We start from the raw sequence: 21,298 nt of genomic DNA on the forward strand, positions 1-21,298 counted from the left end.
TACAAGAATGTAAGCTCCCTGAAGGTAACAATCATTCTTCCAGAAGAGCCGTGACAATGTACTGTCATTCTCATACCTGTGCTTCTATCCCATCCTTTTTGTCTTTGTGTCCCTAGTGTCTAGAATACTGTCAGAACTCAACAAAAGCCAAATTAATCTACTAATTTGTACCAAGAAATATAACTAACAGGCATTCCTGACATTTAGTCCATACTAGAAGAAGAAACTACTTTAAAACATTCAAAATTAAAAATTACTAGATATAGATTCAGAGAAAAAGAGACATGAAGGTTGTTCTGGAACATTACCATTAAGCCATAGTAGCCGTTCAATATTCTCTTTGCTGAGCTCACTAGATATATGTATTAATCTGTGGTTTTTTGGATGGTGTAGGGTAGAGCCTAAGAGCTTTGTTCATTTCAAAGACTCTTCTGGAATGTGATTCTCTTGATATGTGTCATTGTAATATTCCTATCACTCAATTCCCCACTTTTATAACTTGATACATTTCTCAAGGTTGCTGCTTCTACTTATATTCTATTTAGTGAAGCTACCAGCTTCCTTATGGTTCACAGGAAAACATCTGTGTCTCACGCCCACCTCTAGAGTAGCAACTACAGGAATTTATTGTGAGGAATCAGAACCAGAAACCTTGTTTTCATTGGTGATGAGAGGACTTATTCCCAGTAGTAAGGGCTAATGCTTTGGTAGGTAGATTAAAGAGTTCCTAAAGGTGTGTGTGCCTAATACAGATGGCCAACAAATACATGAAAAGTTGCTCAACATCACTAATTATTAGAGAAATGCAAATCAAAACTACAATGAGGTATCACCTCACACTGGTCAGAATGGCCATCATCAAAAAATCTATAAACAATAAATGTTGGAGAGGGTGTGGAGAAAAGGGAACCCTCATACACTGTTGGTGGGAATGTAAATTGATACAGCCACTATGGAAAACAGCATGAAGCTTCCTTAAAAAACTAAAAATAGAATTACCATATGACCCAACAATCCCACTAATGGGCATATACCCAGAGAAAACCATAATTCAAAAAAATACATGCACCCCAATGTTCATAGCAGCACTATTTACAATAGCCAGGACATGGAAGCAACCTAAATGTCCATTGACAGAGGAATGGATTAATGGACAAAGGAATGGAAGATGTGGTACATATATACAATGGAATATTACTCAGCCATAAAAAGGAACAAAATTGGGTCATTTGTAGAGATGTGGATGGACCTAGAGAGTGTCATACAGAGTGAATGAAGTAAGTCAGAAAGAGAAAAGCAAATATCGTATAATAATGCATATATGTGGAATCTAGAAAAATGGTATAGATGATCTTATTTGCAAAGCAGAAATAGAGACACAGATGTAGAGAGCAAATTTATGGATACCAAGAGGGAAAGGCGTGGAGAGGGAGGAATTGGGAGACTGGGATTGACACATATACATTATTGATACTATGTATAAAATAGACAACTGATGGGAACATACTATATAGCACAGGGAACTGTACCTAATGCACTGTGGTAACCTAAATGGGAGGGAAGTCCAAAAGGGAGGGGATATCTATATGTGTATGGCTGATTCATTTTGCTGTGCAGTGGAGCCTAACACAACATTGTAAAGCACCCATACGCCAATAAAAATTAATTTAAAAACAGTGTGTGTGTCTACTCACTTCCTGCATTCTGTGCTTCTAATCACTTTAGCACCATTAGGCTACTAACACAGTATGGGAGTCCTGCATACTTGTAGCATAAGGAATTTCGATATTAAGCTAAAGCCAGAAAGAAAAACATGATAGTTCATTCATATGTCAAACTAATTATAGTTACTTTGCTTATTCCAAATCCCAAGAATATTCATTCAGCTCAAATAGAGTAGAAATTTCCACTGTACAAGAATACAATTTTTCCAAACTATACCATCAAAGTTTAAGTTACAGTCTTGTTTATGATTAAGAATAGCTGTAAATAAAATAATAAGAAGAAGAGGAAGAAAGAGAAGAAGAAGGAGGAGGAGGGAGAGGAGAAGAGGAGAAAGAATATCTTCTTGTTTGGTTCTTTTTTTTAATCTCAAAACACAGATTCTCAGCAAACCAACTAAATGTCACTGGAGGTGACTCACAGTTCTCCTGCTGCAACTGAGATAAATTGAGTTCCCCGTATTTCTGTGTGGGTGTCTGAAATACGATCTTAAACAACAAACCCAGGTCCACTCTAGAGGAACATGAAAGATTCTGTAAGACTTGAAACAGGAGGAAAGTATTGGTTTCCTTTCTTCCTCTTCACTAAAACATATCCTTTCCATACAATGGTTGTTCACTGATGAGCTCAGCTTTTAGAATAAAACTCATGATCCCATTACTCCTGACTATGACTGGTTTTGGGGAGAGGGGGCATGTGGTCATGAAGTCAGGTCTTCACAGGGCTTCTGGGAAAAGTTTCCTTGCTCTTAAGAAAACAACACAGAAGTGTTATTTTCTGCCTCTGGACATTGCCACTTCCTGATGTGACCCAGGAACTACTGTAGCTATATGCACACAGGAAGGGATGCCTGAGGGCTCCCTAGCAGAGAGATGAAAGCTATCAGGGAACCATGTCCTTGAGGTCATTATTGAACTGTTGATCGTACTGTACCTGGGGACTGATTTCTTCTTATTCTGACTTTTCAGTTATATGGAAAAAAATATAATCCCTCGCTCATCAGGCTATTTTTAATCAGATTCATGGACAATTTATTCTTGTCTCAGTGACTCTGCCCTTATTTCTGGCTATTGCTCATCACACATGGAACCAATGATAAAGCCATTTTAATTTCCCTTTCATTCCATTTAGAGTTGCCAGATAAAATACAGGAAGCCCAGTTAAATTTGAATTTCAGATAAACAATGAATAATTATTTTAGGATAATTATGTCCCATGCAGTGTTAGGGACATACTAATATAAAAAATTATTCATCGTTTATCTGAAATTCAAATTTAACTAGGTACCCTATATTTTTATTTGTTAAACCAGCAACCCCAGTTCTATTAGAACAATATTAGGAAGAATTTTAAAAGTTACTTCTGAATACAGCAGTGGGAGGCAGAATATAATAGAATATGTGTGATTTGATTAATAGGCATCTGATCTGATTTAGAACGACTGTGAAGAAAAAACCTAACTCAAATTTTCATTCATATATACAGATAATATAAATAGTCATGAACACATATGTATAGAAAATCAAACTCATTATCACCAGATGTATCATCATGGAAATAACCTAAAAGAAGGGAAATTTCTTTCAACACTAATCTTGCATTAATTACAACCTTTTTTAAAAGCATACTTATGAAAGGCACAACTTTTAGAGTAACCCCAACATTTTGTTTTCAACCTGCCTCATGTCTGTTCAGATAGATCCCTGGATTCAAGATCTCCAGATACAGCATTTAGTCTGAATTCATTGTAAGGGATTTGTAAATTTCTCATGAAGAGGGATTAGGAAGAAGTTAACTAGTTTGCTCTACGGTAAAAGTGCACTGGAATGTGATCATGAAGTTCTGGATTTGAGGCCAAGGAAATAATGTAAGAGTAAAAAAACTGAGAAAATGGGCACATATTCTCTTATTTTTGCAAAAGTTTCATAGGATTTTAAGCAACATTCTTAACCTCTAATTCTTAACGTCTAAAATGAAGAAATTAGTTGTTTGTCATATAGGAATATTTTCTGTAAATTTAAAAGCACTTTGCAAATAATAGGTCCCAGTGAAACTATGAGTTGACATATAAGTACTGCAATTAAAACAAGTTCCAAAAAATCATCAACCAGAGAGCTCTGATTCTAGAAATATTCTCACCACTGCAATCTACAAGGATTTTATTTCAGCTTCTCTTACTTGTCTTGCTAAGAATCCATTTTACATCATGACTTCTCTCAAAAAATGTCTATTTCTTTTGTACAAAATCTCATTATCAAACTGTCCTAGTGATGCAGATGCTCTCAATGGCAGGCAACTGGGTGTTATTAACCTCTGCAGTTGTCTTTCCAAAGAGGAAATATGGACCTTTTTCTTTTATATTAATGACATGATTTGAAAATTATTCTCAAGTTTGGCAAGTGAGGATGATTTAATTTATGCCACATTTGGAACTTTGGTCTTCTTATTTGATTATTTTGACTTTTAGCATCTCTCTGTAGAACTACAGATAGATTGAATGCTTTATTTAAAGCAATTCTGCTGTCACGGGGGAAATAAATGGAATGAGTTATTAAGTTCAGTATAAGCCTTTGATTATTCTGGAATTAAAAGCCTATGGAGGCTAAAAGTTTTTTGAGATTTTCTCAGCGAAGGTTTAGAGAAAGAAATGTTTGCAAACTGGTAGTCAGGATAAACACATTCCAATCAAACACACAGAAGTTTTAACTGTTCTTTAAAACGCATGCTTTCTAGATGCTGCCAAAGTAAATGATTGTCTTCTAATTATACAATTGTTCTTGCTGCAGCACTTCAGTTTCTGGTCAAGACTGTTAGGGTACGAAGATGGAGAGCAGAGGGAAATAGGTTTAAAAACATAAAGAAGTCTGTGGCATTGCAACTATGCAGTAGTTCTAGGACCTTTGCCTCCTTTTTGCACGAAGGAGACAAGTTGATAAATTTCAAAAGTACTCAAACTAAAACTTGATTGTTCTTACGGTACAATGGTATGTGTTCTTTGGTGAGAAAACCTAATGAAAAACTATACCTTAAAATACATTTCTTTAACACAGAAAACCTCAAGAGCAACTTATTTTATTCTCATTAAATTTTCTGAATTTAATCTCCAAACACATTTGGAGCTTCAGCTATGTGCCGGGTACAACATTAGCAGCTGGAGCTAGGAAAAAAAAAAAAACAAGCCCAAAACATTAGATATTGTCTCTTCCTTTCAGGGCCTTCATTTAATGGGATGATAACAAATCCTCTATAATCTGGGGATATTGTCACCAGTATCGTTTGTTTGTTTGTTTTTGTTTGATTTTATTTTCTTTAAGAAAAATATATGCAAACAACTCAATTCTGATTTTATGGCTCTATTTCTGGATATAACAATAGTTTTAAATTTCATGTACAGTAATTTCTTATACCCCAGTCAGTCACTAGCATCCATACCAATTCTTAAATACCATACACATTTGACAAGAATATATCAAGGATTAGAAATAACTTAAATGTTTAGCACAGTGTATAGCACATGGTAGGTATTCCATAAATAGTTCAGTTATTTTCAAACTCAATATCACAATGGACTTATATCACAAACACACTTTTAAAAAGCTGTAGTTATGGCTGAAGGAAGGAAAGATGAATTCAAAGATGGTGTTCCTAGATATTAATGCAAACAAAAAAGAAAACTGAAAATTCCTTAATTCATGTTAAAACAAATTGTGGGGTGAAAAAACAAAGAATTAAAAGATGTGGGTGCCAGTGTCATGTAGGAAATCTTTGATCAAAAGCATAGATATTAAGAAGCTTTTTCATATTTGGAGAATTTTTTTTAAAGAAATAGAAAATAAAGATAAATAGGACAAAACGGCCACAGGAAATAAAATAGTGTGGGTTTTGTAAGTACAGGGTTCTAAATGGATTACTAAGAAATTTTAAATATATATTCTAGATAGTGATTGAGGTGGAGACCATATATATATATATAAATATATATAAATATATATATATATACATAAAACATGCTGAAAAGAACAGAGAGAGAGAGAAAGAGAGAGAGAGAGACCCATGCAGCTAATCAGAAGGAGCAGAGTAAGCAATTTAATCATTGACCACAGTGATGACATTCCAAGAAACACAATCCATCAAGGAATCCTATTATATTCTTTCTTTTACATGTTATTTCTCTGTATTAACCAAGCACTAACTAATGTTGAAAATGATAACACAGAAGGAAAAGGAAAAATAGGGCAACCTACAGATCCTTTTCCCTTCTGTCCTTCCTTACTCACTAAGCTGAAGATAGAATGTTATTAAGAAGTGAAATAAAAGTCGAGTTCAGTTTGTGCAGCATTTCTATTGTTCTATTCAGAACAAAATACATATGCCCATGTGAGCCGCTAAATGCAAATTATGTAATTTTGGTGACTCTGGATATGAGTTAATTGTTCTTACTTTTGCATTTAAGACTAGCATCACACAAGATAAATAGAGGATAAACATAAAAAGTTGCAATAAAATTTGGGACTTCCCTGGTGGTGCAGTGGTTAAGAATCCGCCTGCCAATGAAGGGGACACGAGTTAGATCCCTGATCTGGGAAGGTCCTACATGCCGTGGAGCAACAAAGCCTGTGCACCCCAACTACTGAGCCTGCGCTCTAGAGCCCACAACTACTGAGCCCACATGCCACAACTACTGAAGCCCGCGCGCCTAGAGCCGGTGCTCTGCAACAAGAGAAGCCACCGCGATGAGAAGCCCGCGCACCGCAATGAAGTAGCCCTCGCTACTTCACTGCGAGCAGCCCTCGCTCGCCGCAACTAGAGAAAGCCCGCGTGCAGCAATGAAGACCCAACGCAGGCAAACATAAATAAATTAATTTTAAAAAGTTACACTAAAATTTAAAATGTTAATTTTTCTTAACTTAGAACAGCATTAAACAGGAAATATAACAAACCCTGACAAACCAAAAGAAAAACTGCAGGAGAAACAGCTTTTATAAATTTAATTTTAATACTGTTAACAGCAATTTTTTTTTTGCTTTTTGAAAAAGTGGCCTCATGTTTTCATTTTGCACCACACCTGTAAGTTTGCCTACTCAAAGCCTACCCAGTAGAAGTGATGTCTGTTGCATTATGTCAGAATCTCCATCTTGCTTCTCAATCACAGACTGCAGCTTCTTTATATTTTCCAATAAAAGCCTATGCAGTCTCACTGCTCGGACTGCAGGGGAGACCTTATTCGACCTTACTCGTTTAGCTTGAAACATGGCACAAAGTTATTTGTCTTTGGTATAAGCAGAGCATTTATAAGAGCTTATGGAATACGTTCATTTTTAGAGCTCACAGTTTGTGGAGCAACACTTAAAACCTGTATCAAATCTCAGAGAGAAAACCAAGGAAAGTTAGAAACATAACCATTTGTTATTATTATATCTTATTTTGTGACTTATTTTGTGACAGGGAAAACTGGGGGTGGGGAACATGAAAGCTATCTTCTATTATAACAAGACCAAAATAAGAGTAGCTACCTACCACCAAGTGCTTGCTGTATGCTAGACTTTCTTCCAGGTGCTTCATCAACTGCATTTCATTTCTTCCTTGAAACAATTGTTTTGAGATAGTTTGTGTGTTTTTGTTTTTGTTTTTGCGGTACGCAGGCCTCTCACTGCTGTGGCCTCTCCCGCTGCGGAGCACATGCTCCAGACGCGCAGGCTCAGCGGCCATGGCTCACGGGCCCAGCCGCTCCGCGGCATGTGGGATCTTCCCAGACCGGGGCACGAACCCGTGTCCCCTGCAAAGGCAGGCGGACTCTCAACCACTGCGCCACCAGGGAAGCCCTGAGATAGGTTTTTTAATCCCATTTTATAGATGAGAGAGAGGCATGGAGAAGTAGAAGGTCACACAACTCATAAAATCTGGAGCCAGTTATTAAACTTAGAGCTGCCTGAATCCCAAACCCTAGCTCCTAATCTCTACCCCATAGTCTAAGGGCACCCATTTGTTTAGAAGAGCTCAAGAAGCTAAATTAAGAACAATGAGTAGAAACTGTTGGGAGAAAGATTTGCACTCAAGACCAGAGAATGACTCATGTTTAAAGCTCATGCTTGGGAATCAACATTTAAAACCTGGATCAAACCTACAGGAGAAAACCCAGAGAAGTAGATGACATAGTCATTTTTTGCTTGAGAAACCACGAAAAGACCACAGAAGAACCAAAGCTCTCTTAAAGCTGTAAATGGAATGCATTGTCTTTCAAGTTTATGGGCTCACGGTCACTAATAATATTAGAACAAGACATAATTGCACTGTACAAGAATGTTCATAGGAAATGGTGATGTAGTTCAGAGACTAAAATCAGGGGTGATTGCAGACAGTGAACTTGAGGTTGACTTCTATTTCAGCACTAAATAACTGTGAGACTTTAGGAAGTCACTTAACTTCTCCAAATATAGGTTCCCTCATCTGTAAAATAGGAATCATAATAATACCACATGGGTTATTGTGAAGATTGATTGAGACCATGTCTGAAGCACCTCGCTCAGTGCTTTGCATAGAAAGTAAACACTCAATGAAGGTAACAAGTAGATTTGGGTGTGCATGGAGTGACAAAGGCAGTGAGGAGAAAGGATTTCTACTTTGATTAGGAGATTAGTCTAGATGACATTAGAACATCTTATAATTATGTATTTGTATAGGAAATGACTCAATATCTAAAATTGCAAGTTCGTCAGGAAGCCAGAGTCAGATATAAAATGTTGATATAAAGTTAGCAACTGGAATTTAAACTAAAAGCCCAGGTACAGTTGGAAAATAAAAACAGAATATAAACACCAGACAATATTTCAGCATGTGGGAGATGATTCTATAACTCAGGAAGGTGAAGAGGAACTGGGAGGTGTATATTGCTCTCAATTTGTGCTGCCCACTATGACAGCCACCAGGGGCACATGGCTATGGAATTTTAAACGTTTTTTTTTTTTTACTTTCTCAATTTTTTCCCTAGTTTTATTGCGATATAATTGACATACGGCACTATATAAGTTTAAGGTGTACAGCATAGTGATTTGACTTACATACGTTATGAAATGATTACCACAATAGGTTTAGTGAACATCGATTGTCTCATTTAGATACAACATTAAAGAAATAGGAAGAAATTTTTTCCTTGGGATGAGAACTAATAGGATTTACTTAAAAATAGATAAAATAAGAAATCCAGTGTTTATGAGCCACATTTCAAATTCTCAGTAGTCACATACACCTAATGGTTACCACATTGGACAGAGAAGATATAGAACATTTGCATTGTTGCAGAAAGTTCTGTTGGACAGTGCTGTCTCCAGAGAAAGGCAGGGTGCTACATATATTTGGGTGTGTGGTTTCAGCCTCAAGGGGGAGTCTCTACTTTCTCCTCCTATTACATTTATTCATTTATTTTCCCCTCTTATATTTCCACCTTTTCACTGAATATTTAGAAGAAAACCAAGAAAAGCTCTGTGGTAAGCAGAATTCTAAGAAAGTCTCCAAAATTTCCACTACTGGTATATGCATCCAGTACAATTCCCCACCTTGAGCGTGGGTGGGCCTTACCTAATCAGGTGAGAGCCTTTAAAAGAGGGTTTAGAAATAAGAGAAAGAAGTCAGAGATTCAAGGCAACAGAGACATTCTCCTGCTGGTCTTGACCAAGCAAACAGCAATGTTTTAGAGAGAGCCATGTGGAAGGGAATAAACAACTACATTCTAAGAACTGAGAGCAGCCCCAGTCAACAGCCAGCAAGAAAACAGGGACTTGGGTCCTACAATCAAAAGGAAATGAATTCTGCCAATAACCTGAATGGTCTTGGAAGCAAACTCTAACCCTCAAATGAGAACCTGGACATGGCCAGCACCTTGATATTAGCTTTAGAGGACCCTGAGCAGAGAACCCAGTTGAATTATGCCTGGACTTCCGACCCACAGAAAAGTGAGATAATAAATGTGTGTTGTTTTCAGCTGCTAAGTTCATAATACAATTGTTGTACAGTAATAGAAAGTTAACAAGCCCCTAGTAACATAACCACACACACACACACACACACACACACACACACACACACTTGCCCGCACTCATACACACATTTTTTTCTCCTTTAAAGCACAAAAAATATAAAATTTTAAAATACACTGTGGTTTTATTTTACTAGGATAAAAGCTTAAAAGAAAGTATGTTCAAAATTTTGCTGCTGGCTTTGACAGAGGAATAGGAAAGAGGTGAGACAATTAGCTGGGACTCCAGCACTTTTACATTTTCTTCAGATAGAATCAAATGTACTTGACTCCCTACAACTCTGAGAAAGGTAATACATTTTCACTGTAACAAGGAGAAGCCAAAAGTGTTTGGTGACTGCTTAAAGGTACCAACTTATCACACATTGTGGCTGAAATTGTTCTCTTAGGTTAAACCGTTGTCCCCCAAGGCCCCTATTAAAATGTAATGTGTTATACGGTGGGTGGGGAGAGAGCGAAGGGTCTCATCAAAACCTACTGCTACCTTAACACATGGTGGATGATCATTCTCTAACAGAAAAGAGGCCTGAAGCAAATGGGCTGAAGGTTAGATAAGCTTGGCTAGGGAGGAGAAGAAAAGCAAAGGTCAAGAGCTATTCCCATAGCAGGTGGATCTGGATGGGTGCCTGAGGAAGAAACTTGCACAGAGAGAGGACTGCTGGAATACAAGCGGGGGACCCACGTGGACGGACGAGGCTTCAGACTGGGGAGGTGAGGACTACAAGCCTCACCTGCTTTATAATCTTGTTCACTGCCCCCTGATGTGTAAACACCACTTTTATCTCCCTGAACACATATTATCTCCCCTGAGCAAGGAAACTTCTGAAGAAGACTGCTTCCCTAAGTGGCCTCTTGACAGGAGCCTGAGAAATCCCTGAGGAGAGGAGACTTTTTAAGAGAGCAAGAGAACCCAATTAACTTTGCCACTGATTAACTCTGTCACAGTTCTTTACCAGAGAAGGGACGGAAGACTGGGATTCAGAAACTAGATATGAAATAAGGTTGCTGAGTGAACAGGCTTCTAATGGCTTCCTGCTTCCTACTCCCTTTGTAAAAAGATAGCTTCGAAGGGGAATAATTTCTCAACAATAATATTACTGCCTTATAAGAATTACACAAGACACAATAGGTCAAGTACGAAATATGACCAAAGAGTTCACTGAAATAAGCTTTTGAAAATTCCAGCACATGGGGCTTCCCTGGTGGCACAGTGGTTGAGAGTCCGCCTGCCGATGCAGGGGACGTGGGTTCGTGCTCCGGTCCGGGAGGATCCCACATGCCGCAGAGTGGCTTGGCCCGTGAGCCACGGCCGCTGAGCCTGCGCGTCCGGAGCCTGTGCTCCGCAACTGGAGAGGCCACAGCAGTGAGAGGCCCACGTACCGCAAAAAAAAAAAAAAAAAAAAAATCCATCACACGCAACTGGGCAAGGCTGTGTTCAAACTTAGTTCACTATAATTTTCATAAAATAGAATGTTTGAAGTGTGCTGTTCTTTAATTCTTTTCACATGGATTAGCCTTGCTATCTAGGGAATGTGTACCTTGAAGTCAGGGATTCTATTTTTCTTTCGAGTCCATCTCCAATCTAGTATCATGCTGAGAAGAGAATAAATTGTTAGTCAATAGCTGGTGATTATTTAACCATTACCACTGATCCCAAGGATCAAGATCTATGACTACTGCAGGTACATGTGACCCAACAACATCTTTAAATACACATATATACACACCAGGACACACATACACCCCTGAAATATAGAACTGGCCCCAGAGGAAACGTGACAAACATCTTGTGATCCTCCCTATTCGCGCAGAAAAAGAAAAAAAAAAAAAGATTAAAAGCAGCATTTCTTCTCCCCAAGCCTCACCTTGATCCTACCTTCAAACAATGCCACATTCAATCATTCTAGTTTTGACTTAGCAGAAGAGCATTTCCCCAGGAGTGCATATGCTAACCTGGCATAATATTTGCTTTATAAATCAGGGATTGCTTGTTCAGCCTTATATACCCAAAGCTTCTGGGTGACTGTGTCTCATGCTTCAGTCAAAAGTAGCTGCTGCATATCCTTTAAAGGTCATGCATCACCACATATCAGCCAGAACAGTTAGCTTCTCTATGACAACTTATAATTTTCAGACTGAATACGATGTTACTAGGAACATGCAGATCAGGATGAAGAAGCAGGATAAAGATGTGTCGACAGGGACTTCCCTGGTGGTGCAGTGGTTAAGAATCCGGCTGCCAATGAGTTCGATCCCTGGTCTGGGAAGATCCCACACGCTGTGGAGCAACTAAGCCCGTGCACCACAACTACTGAGCCTGCGCTCTAGAGCCTGCAAGCCACAACTACTGAGCCTGCGTGCTGAAACTACTGAAGCCTGCACACTTTAGGGCCCACGTGCCGCAACTACTGAGCCCTCAAGCTGCAACTACTGAGCCTGTGTGCTGCAGCTACTGAAGACTGTGAGCCTAGAGCCCGTGCTCTGCAACAACAGAAGCCACCGCAATGAGAAGCCCACACACTGCAATGAAGAGTAGCCCCAGCTCGCTGCAACTAGAGAAAGCCTGTGCACAGCAACAAAGACCCAATGCAGCCAAAATAAATTAAAAAATAAAAGAAGAAAAAAAAAGATGTGTTGGCAAAAATAAGGTAGGGGAACGAATTCTGGGTAGCAATACCATCCATAAACTATAAGAGAGACTCCAGAACACCATTTCAAGTGAGCTATCCTGCTTTCCCCAGAATACACTTTGCTGAGTGTATCTACATGGGATAGAATTAAGTTTTTCTGGCACAGTTGAACCCATCTTGGGACTTAGATATGTAGAATTAGATATGTATAAAGCTATTTTATTCAACCTTCAGATAACTTAGATATGGTCATTTCTTCTGGTACCCATAAATAGCTGATTGAAGATGGCTCCACCTCAGTGTCCTTGCAGGATATAATTACACTTCTCAGAAACTAGCAATTTAGGAAGAATCAAAGCCAGAAATTCAGGGGACTACTAGAGCCTTCAGTACAGAGCCCCAAAGACAGCATAATCTTGTTACCCTCTTATCTCCAGCCTCATATTTTACTGTATTAATTCACTTTTGCTGAGTAACATATGATCCTGAATTTGTGACTTAAGCACCAATCATTTGTATCACTCAGTCTGGTGACTTAGGCCAGGTTTAGCTGGCCAGTTCTCCTGTCTCAGCTGGGTTCACCCGCACGTCTGTAATGAGCAGCCAGGTCGGCTGCAGCAGGCCTCAGCTGGAATGGTTGGCTTCACTCCTCAGGGTCTCTTATTCTCTGGTAGCTCAGCTTGTGCTTGTTCACATAGTGGCTGCACAAGTTTCCAGGAGAGTAAGAAGTGTCAAGGCTTCTTGAGTCTCTGCTCAGAACCGGCCCATTACTTCTGCTGCATTCTACTGGCCAAAGTAAGTCACAAAGCCACCCCTGACTCAAGGGGTGAATAAATAGACTCAATTTCTTTATGGGAGGAGCTGAAACGTCATATTGTTAATGTCAAGGATCCAGGGAGGGGAATAACTGCAGCCATTTTTACAATCTACTATCCAACCAAGATTCTAGATTATATACTTGTAGCAGTCTGAGAGAGTCAGATTCTCTCTCTCACCTCCAAGCCTTTACATAGGCAGTGCCCTCTTTCGCATCTTCACTCTTCCTTTTCTCTAATGACTTTCAATTATACATCAAGATTAGGCCAATATTCCTTCTATTAGGATGACCCTGAACTCTAGATTAGGCAGGCTTCCCTCATCTGTGTTCGCATAATCCTTGTATTATGCATTCTTACCAAAAATTACTGGCAGTCCTACACATAATAAGTGTTCAATAAATATTTATTAACCAATATTTCCAATAATTGGAAATTCATACATAATTACCTGCAATAATGAAGGGGTACATATTTTCTAGGTATGAACTTGAAATTCTCTCTCAGACAAGCCTAAACAATGTGAGAGTTCATGAAATTAGTCTAAGAAGTCATAGCTTAAAAGAAAAAATTCAAAGCAACTGAAGTGTTCTATCTAATAGCTTCTCCAAAAGATAAAGTTGGATTTTTAATATTATCAGCTAATTCAGACACCATAACTTATACAGTGTGTTAAAAAGTAATGGGTCTGGCAATCAGTGCTGAAGGACTCCATTTGTCACCTCTCCACGAGGATTTGCTACGATTTACTGCTATCCTATATATTTTAGGCTACAATCAGTTTTTTAGCTAGATTGCTAGTTTTTAGCTAGCTAAGCTAGCACTTAGACTGAAGTCTAGCATTTTGCTCATTAACTTCTTCTCTGATAGACTGTCAAAAGTCCCATCTGAACTCCTATTAAATTACATCTACTTCTGCACCCTAATATAGCTATTTGGTCACTGCCAGGACAGGCTATAAATTGTCTGATGAGACCCAATTTTCCTTTTAGTGACCTAAAACACATTTCCTATTTTGTTCCCCAAATGAGCCAAATTGTCTGTTTCTTATGAAGGATTTCAAAGTTTTGGCTGTTTTAATTCAGATGCTTATCTTCTTACCTTTTGTACCTAACACATATGGAAAATACTCTAGCATGATTATTCTACCCTCTTGCCAAATTGCTTGCTACCCTGTTACTAGTACTTTAATATCTTTAACTAGAGATGAAGAATTTATATAGAGCCATTTTTCCTCTAACTCTCAAAACAAATAAAATACATTACATCATCACATCTGATATATGGAATTTCTAGACCAGTTTTTACTATGACTTGATAAGCTTTCTCACATTAAATTTCTCATAAAGGTATACTCAGTTTGAATGAGCAATGGCAAGTCTGATGTCCCACATGCATAATTTTTCACTGCTCCTCTTTTTTCTGTATGAAATATTTCTGTCTTCAAAGTGTTTCAGGGTTAAAGATCTATGTTAGGCTGATTTTAAGCTTTACCATGACTTTCCTTTTTTCACATCTTTAAGTATAGATGCTTTACATTGTAGTGTTACTTTCTGCTGTATAACAAAGTGAATCAGCTATACGTATACATATAGCCCCATATCCCCTCCCTCTTGCGTCTGCCTCCCACCCTCCCTATCCCACCCCTCTAGGTGGTTACAAAGCACTGAGCTGACCTCCCTGTGCTATGTGGCTGCTTCCCACCAGCTATCTACTTTGCATTTGGCAGTGTGTATATGTCAATGCCACACTCTCACTTTGTCCCAGCTTACCCCTCACCCTCCCCGTGTCCTCAAGTCCATTCTCTACAACTACGTCTTTATTCCTGTCCTGCCCTTAGGTTCTTCAGAACTTTTTTTTTTAGATTCCATATATATGCGTTAGTACACGGAATTTGTTTTTCTCTTTCTGACTTAATTTACTCTGATGACAGACTCTAGGTCCATCCACCTCACTACAAATAACTCAATTTCATTTCTTTTTATGGCTGAGTAATATTCCATTGTATATATGTGCCACGTTATTTTTATGCATTCATCTGTCAATGGACACTTAAGTTGCTTCCATGTCCTGGCTATTGTAAATAGAGCTGCAATGAACATTGTGGTACATGACTCTTTTTGAATTATGGTTTTCTCAGGGTATATGCCCAGTAGTGGGATTGCTGGGACGTATGGTAATTCTATTTTTAGTTTTTTAAGGAACCTCCATACTGTCCTCCATAGTGGCTGTATCAATTTACATTCCCACCAACAGTGCAAGAGTGTTGCCTTTTCTCCACACCCTCTCCAGCATTTATTGTTTCTAGATTTTTTACGATGGTCATTCTGACTGGTATGAGGTGATACCTCATTGTAGTTTTGATTTGCATTCTCTAATGATTAGTAATGTTGAGCATCCTTTCATGTGTTTGTTGGCAATCTGTATATCTTCTTTGGAGAAATGTCTATTTAGGTCTTCTTCCCACTTTTGGATTGGGTTGTTTGTTTTTTTGATATTGACCTGCATGAGCTGCTTGTATATTTTGGAGATTAATCCTCTGTCAGTTGCTCCGTTTGCAAATATTTTCTCCCATTCTGAGGCCTGTCTTTTCGTCTTATTCATGGTTTCCTTTGCTGTGCAAAAGCTTTTAAGTTTCATTAGGTCCCATTATTTTATTTTTGTTTTTATTTCCATTACTTTAGGAGGTGGATCAAAAAAGATCTTGCTGTGATTTATGTCAAAGAGTGTTCTCCCTATGTTTTTCTCTAAGAGTTTTATAGTGTCTGGTCTTACATTTAGGTCTCGAATCCATTTTGAGTTTATTTTTGTGTATGGTGTTAGGGAGTGTTCTCATTTCATTCTTTTACACGTAGCTGTCCAGTTTTCCCAGCACCACTTACTGAAGAGACTGTCTTTTCTCCATTGTATATCTTTGCCTCCTTTGTCATAAATTAGTTGACCAGAGGTGCATGGGCTTATCTCTGGGCTTTCTATCTTGTTCCATTGATCTATGTTTCTGTTTTTGTGCCAGTACGATATTGTCTTGATTACTGTAGCTTTGTAGTATAGCCTGAAATCAGGGAGTCTGATTCCTCCAGCTTCGTTTTTTTCCCTCAATACTGCTTTGGCTATTCGGGGTCTTTTGTGTCTCCATACAAATTTTAAGATTATTTGTTCTAGTTCTGTAAAAAATGCCATTGGTAGTTTGATAGGGATTCCATTGAATCTGTAGAATGCTTTGGGTAGTATAGTCATTTTCACAATATTGATTCTTCCAACCCAAGAGCATGGTATATCTCTCCATCTGTTGGTATCATCTTTAATTTCTTTCATCAGTGTCTTATAGTTTTCTGCATACAGGTCTTTTGTCTCCATAGGTAGGTTTATTCCTAGGTATTTTATTCTTTTTGTTGCAGTGGTAAATGGGAGTGTTTCCTTAATTTCTCTTTCAGATTTTTCATCATTAGTGTATAGGAATGCAAGAGATTTCTGTGCATTAATTTTGTATCCGGCAACTTTACCAAATTCATTCATTAGCTCTAGTCGTTTTCTGGTGGCATTTTTAGGATTCTCTATGTACAGTATCATGTCATCTTCAAACAGTGACAGTTTTACTTCTTCTTTTTCAATTTGTATTCCTTTTATTTCTTTTTCTTCTCTGATTGCCGTGGCTAGGACTTCCAAGACTGTGTTGAGTAATAGTGAGGAGAGTGGATATCCTTGTCTTGTTCCTGATCTTAGAGGAAATGCTTTCAGTTTTTCACCACTGAGAATGATGTTTGCTGTGGGTTTGTCATTTGTGGCCTTTATTATGTTGAGATAGGTTCCCTCTATGCCCACTTTCTGGAGAGTTTTTTTATCATAAACGGGTGTTGAATTTTGTCAAAAGCTTTTTCTGCATCTATTGAGATGATCATATGGTTTTTATTCTTCAATTTGTTAATATGGTGTATCACATTGATTGATTTTCATATATTGAAGAATCCTTGCATCCCTGGGATAAATCCCACTTGATCATGGTGTATGATCCTTTTAATGTGTTGTTGGATTCTGTTTGCTAGTATTTTGTTGAGGATTTTTGCATCTACATTCATCAGTGATATTGGTCTGTAATTTTCTTTTTTTGTGACATCTTTGTCTGGTTTTGGTGTCAGGGTGATGGTGGCCTCATAGAATGAGTTTGGGAGTGTTCCTTCCTCTGCAATTTTTTTGGAAGAGTTTGAGAAGGATGGGTGTTAGCTCTTCTCTAAATGTTTGATAGAATTCACCTGTGAAGCCATTTGTTCCTGGACTTTTGTTTGTTGGAAGATTTTTAATCACAGTTTCAATTTCATTACTTGTGATTGTTCTGTTCATATCTTCTATTTCTTCCTGGTTCAGTCTTGGAAGGTCATACCTTTCTAAGAATTTGTCCATTTCTTCCAGGTTGTCCACTTTATTGGCATAGAGTTGCTTGTAGTAGTCTCTTAGGATGCTTTGTATTTCTGTGGTATCTGTTGTAACTTCTCCTTTTTCATTTCTAATTTTATTGATTAGAGTCGTCTCCCTCTTTTTCTTGATCAGTCTAGCTAATGGTGTATCAATTTTGATTATATTCTCAAAGAACCAGTTTTTAGTTTTATTGATCTTTGCTATTGTTTTCTTTGTTTCTATTTCATTTATTTCTGCTCTGATCTTTATGATTTCTTTCCTTCTGCTAACTTTGGGTTTTGTTTGTTCTTCTTTCTCTAGTTCCTTTAGGTGTAAGGTTAGATTGTTTATTTGAGATATTTCTTGTTTCTTGAAGTAGGCTTGTATGGCTATAAACCTCCCTCTTAGAACTGCTTTTGCTGCATCCCATAGGTTTTGGATCATTGTGTTTTCATTGTCATTTGTCTCTAGGCATTTTTTGATTTCCTCTTTGATTTCTTCAGTGATCTCTTGGTTATTTAGTAATGTATTGTTTAGCCTCCATGTGTTTGTGTTTTTTACGTTTTTTTCCCTGTAATTCATGTCTAATCTCATAGTGTTGTGGTCAGAAAAGATGCTTGATATGATTTCAATTTTCTTAAATTTACTGAGGCTTGATTTGTGACCCAAGATGAGATCTATCCTGGAGAATGTTCCGTGCGCACTTGAGAAGAAAGTGTAATCTGCTGTTTTTGGATGGAATGTCCTAGAAATATCAATTAAATCTGTCTGGTCTACTGTGTCATTTAAAGCTTATGTTTCCTTATTAATTTTCTGTTTGGATGATCTGTCCATTGGTGTAAGTGAGGTGTTAGAGTTCCCCAGTATTACTGTGTTACTGTCAATTTCCTCTTTTGTAGCTGTTAGCAGTTGCCTTATGTATTGAGGTGCTCCTCTGTTGGGTGTATATATATTTGTAATTGTTTTATCTTCTTCTTGGATGGATCCCTTGATGATTATGTAGTGTCCTTCCTTATCTCTTGTAACATGCGTTATTTTAAAGTCTGTTTCATCTGATATGAGTATTGCTACTCCAGCTTTCTTTTGATTTCCATTTGCATGGAATATCTCTTTCCATCACCTCACTTTCAGTCTGTATGTGTCCCTAGGTCTGAAGTGGGTCTCTTGTAGTCAGCATATATATGGGTCTTGTTTTTGTATCCATTCAGCGAACCTGTGTCTTTCCGTTGGAGCATTTAATCCATTCACGTTTAAGGTAATTATCGATATGTATGTTCCTGTTACCATTTTCTTAATTGTTTTGGGTTTGTTTTTGTAGGTCCTTTTCTTCTCTTGTTTTTCCCACTTAGAGAAGTTCCTTTAGGATTTGTTGTAGAGCTGGTTTGGTGGGCTCTTAGCTTAGCTTGAGAATTCTCTTAGCTTTTGCTTGTTTGTAAAGCTTTTGATTTCTCTGTCAATTCTGAATGAGATCCTTGCCGGGTAGAGTAATCTTGCTCGTAGGTTCTTCCCTTTCATCACTTTAAGTATATCCTGCCACTTCCTTCTGGCTTGTAGAGTTTCTGCTGATAAATCAGCTGTTAACCTTATGGGAGTTCCCTTGTATGTTATTTGTCATTTTTCCCTTGCTGCTTGCAATAATTTGTCTTTGTCTTTAAATTTTGCCAATTTGATTACTATGTGTGTCAGTGTTTTTCTCTTTGGGTTTATCCTGTATGGGAGTTGCTGTGCTTCCTGGACTTGGGTGGCTATTTCCTTTCCGTTAGGGAAGTTTTCGACTATAATCTCTTCAAATATTTTCTCTGGTCCTTTCTCTCTCTCTTCTCCTTCTGGGACCCCTATAATGCGAACGTTGTTGCCTTTAATGTTGTCCCAGATGTCTCTTAGGCTGTCTTCATTTCTTTTCATTCTTTTTTCTTTATTCTGTTCTGCAGCAGTGAATTCCACCATTCTGTCTTCCAGGTCACTTATCCATTCTTCTGCCTCAGTTATTCTGCTATTGATTCCTTATAGTGTAGTTTTCATTTATTGTATTGTTCATCTCTGTTTGTTTGTTCTTTATTTCTTCTAGGTCTTTGTTAAACATTTTTTGCATCTTCTCGATCTTTGCCTCCATTCTTTTTTCGAGGTCCTGGATCATCTTCACTATCATTATTCTGAATTCTCTTTCTGGAAGGTTGCCTATCTCCACTTCATTTAGTTGTTTTTCTGGGGTTTTATCTGCCCTCTGCCTTTTCATCTTGTCTATCTTTCTGTGAATGTGGTTTTTGTTCCGCAGGCTGCAGGATTGTAGTTCTTGCTTCTGCTGTCTGCCCTCTGGTGGATGAGGCTATCTAAGAGGCTTGTGTAAGGTTCCTCATGGGACTGACTTGTGGTGGGTAGAGCTGACTCTTGCTCCTAGATTTTTTCTTTAACAACTAGCTCTTTCATTCGACATTTATTTTTATCAGTGAGAAAGGTATCTGGTTTTCTTCCCTCCATAGTCTATTCTTTCACCACTTATTAGAAATGTTATCTTAATCAGAGCAAGTCCTAAATAGTCTATCTTGATAACATATCCAAAATCCTACAACTTCTTACCACCTCCACTCTTCTCTGCAAACTAACATATACTTGCCAGAACAACTGAACTAGCCAACAATTACCTTTTATTTATTCTGTTTGGGGCACAAAGAATGACCTCTTTAAAATGTAAATCAGAACATGACTTTCATGCTCAAAATTATCCACTGATTTTGATTACACTTAGAATGAAATCCAGACTGCTTACTTACACTTCTTATAAGGCCTCATATGATCTGGCTCCTCCCTGTTGTTTGGTATTATCTTGCTCTGTCCTAAACAAAGTAGCTTAGACCTTTAAACTACCTATTCTTTCTAGAATGTTCATTCCAGATCTACCATGGTTTGTTCCTTCAAATAAAGTTTCTGTTTAAATGTCATTTATTCAGGGAGGCCTTCCTGACCATTCTATCTAAAATTTCCCCTTCACTTCCCAAACCTTTAATTTGACACAACAATTAACTCCAGAAATGATACAAACTGTTTGCTTTAAAAAAACAAACCAGCAAATAATATATTGGGATATATTATATTTGGCCTTAATGCTCCTGTTAATGCAAGTTCCATGATGGGGAGACATGTTTCTTATTTACTGCTATATAAAATGGTACCTAGAATATATTAAGAATGTTATAATAATTATAGTAAAATAATCAGCAAATTCATTGAGCTAAAAGATGCTGAAGCTCACAAAGTTATCAGATTGTGGGGATGAATCAATATCCCTTACCTACATAAGTTTAATTGGGAAAAAAAATCTATAGAGTCATCCTAATGAAGTATTTTTCTCCTGTCATTCTTTCAAACCTTAGAAGCAGCTGTAATATTTTTATTGTTTCATTAAATTGTGATTATATAAGAAGAATATGGGTAATTTAGGTCATACCTATTCATGGCAAAAATACATATTTATATGTATATTAAAAAACTTTGAAAAGTGAGGCTTAGCTCTAAAGGAGTATAAGTCAAGCCATACTCCCTATATAAGCATTCACATATATTCACACACATACACATACTGACTATAAAGAACACTGAAGACAAGTTTTCTCTGTACTGAAATCAAAAGCTAATCTGCAACAGTTTTTCTGAAAGAAAGGTAGAAAGAAAGAAAGAAAGAAAGAAAGAAAGAAAGAAAGAAAGAAAGA

General features: G+C 37.7%; 1 protein-coding gene across 1 annotated transcript in view; it reads right to left on the reverse strand.

Moving 5' to 3' along the window:
- Window positions 1-4,847: 4,847 nt before the first annotated feature.
- LOC114890266 overlaps window positions 4,848-21,298 on the reverse strand; it is a 458,648-nt gene continuing 442,197 nt past the window's right edge. Inside the window, exons 6-7 of the mRNA XM_029213703.1 lie at window positions 6,815-6,964; window positions 4,848-4,879 (exon numbers count right to left, since the gene is read on the reverse strand). Of these exons, the coding sequence (XP_029069536.1) occupies window positions 4,848-4,879; window positions 6,815-6,964 (182 nt within the window). The remainder of the gene's footprint in view (window positions 4,880-6,814; window positions 6,965-21,298) is intronic.

Source organism: Monodon monoceros, unplaced genomic scaffold (assembly GCF_005190385.1).
Source record: "Monodon monoceros isolate NGI ecotype Baffin Bay Population unplaced genomic scaffold, NGI_Narwhal_1 Super_Scaffold_11, whole genome shotgun sequence".
In the NCBI taxonomy this organism is placed as follows: domain Eukaryota; kingdom Metazoa; phylum Chordata; class Mammalia; order Artiodactyla; family Monodontidae; genus Monodon; species Monodon monoceros.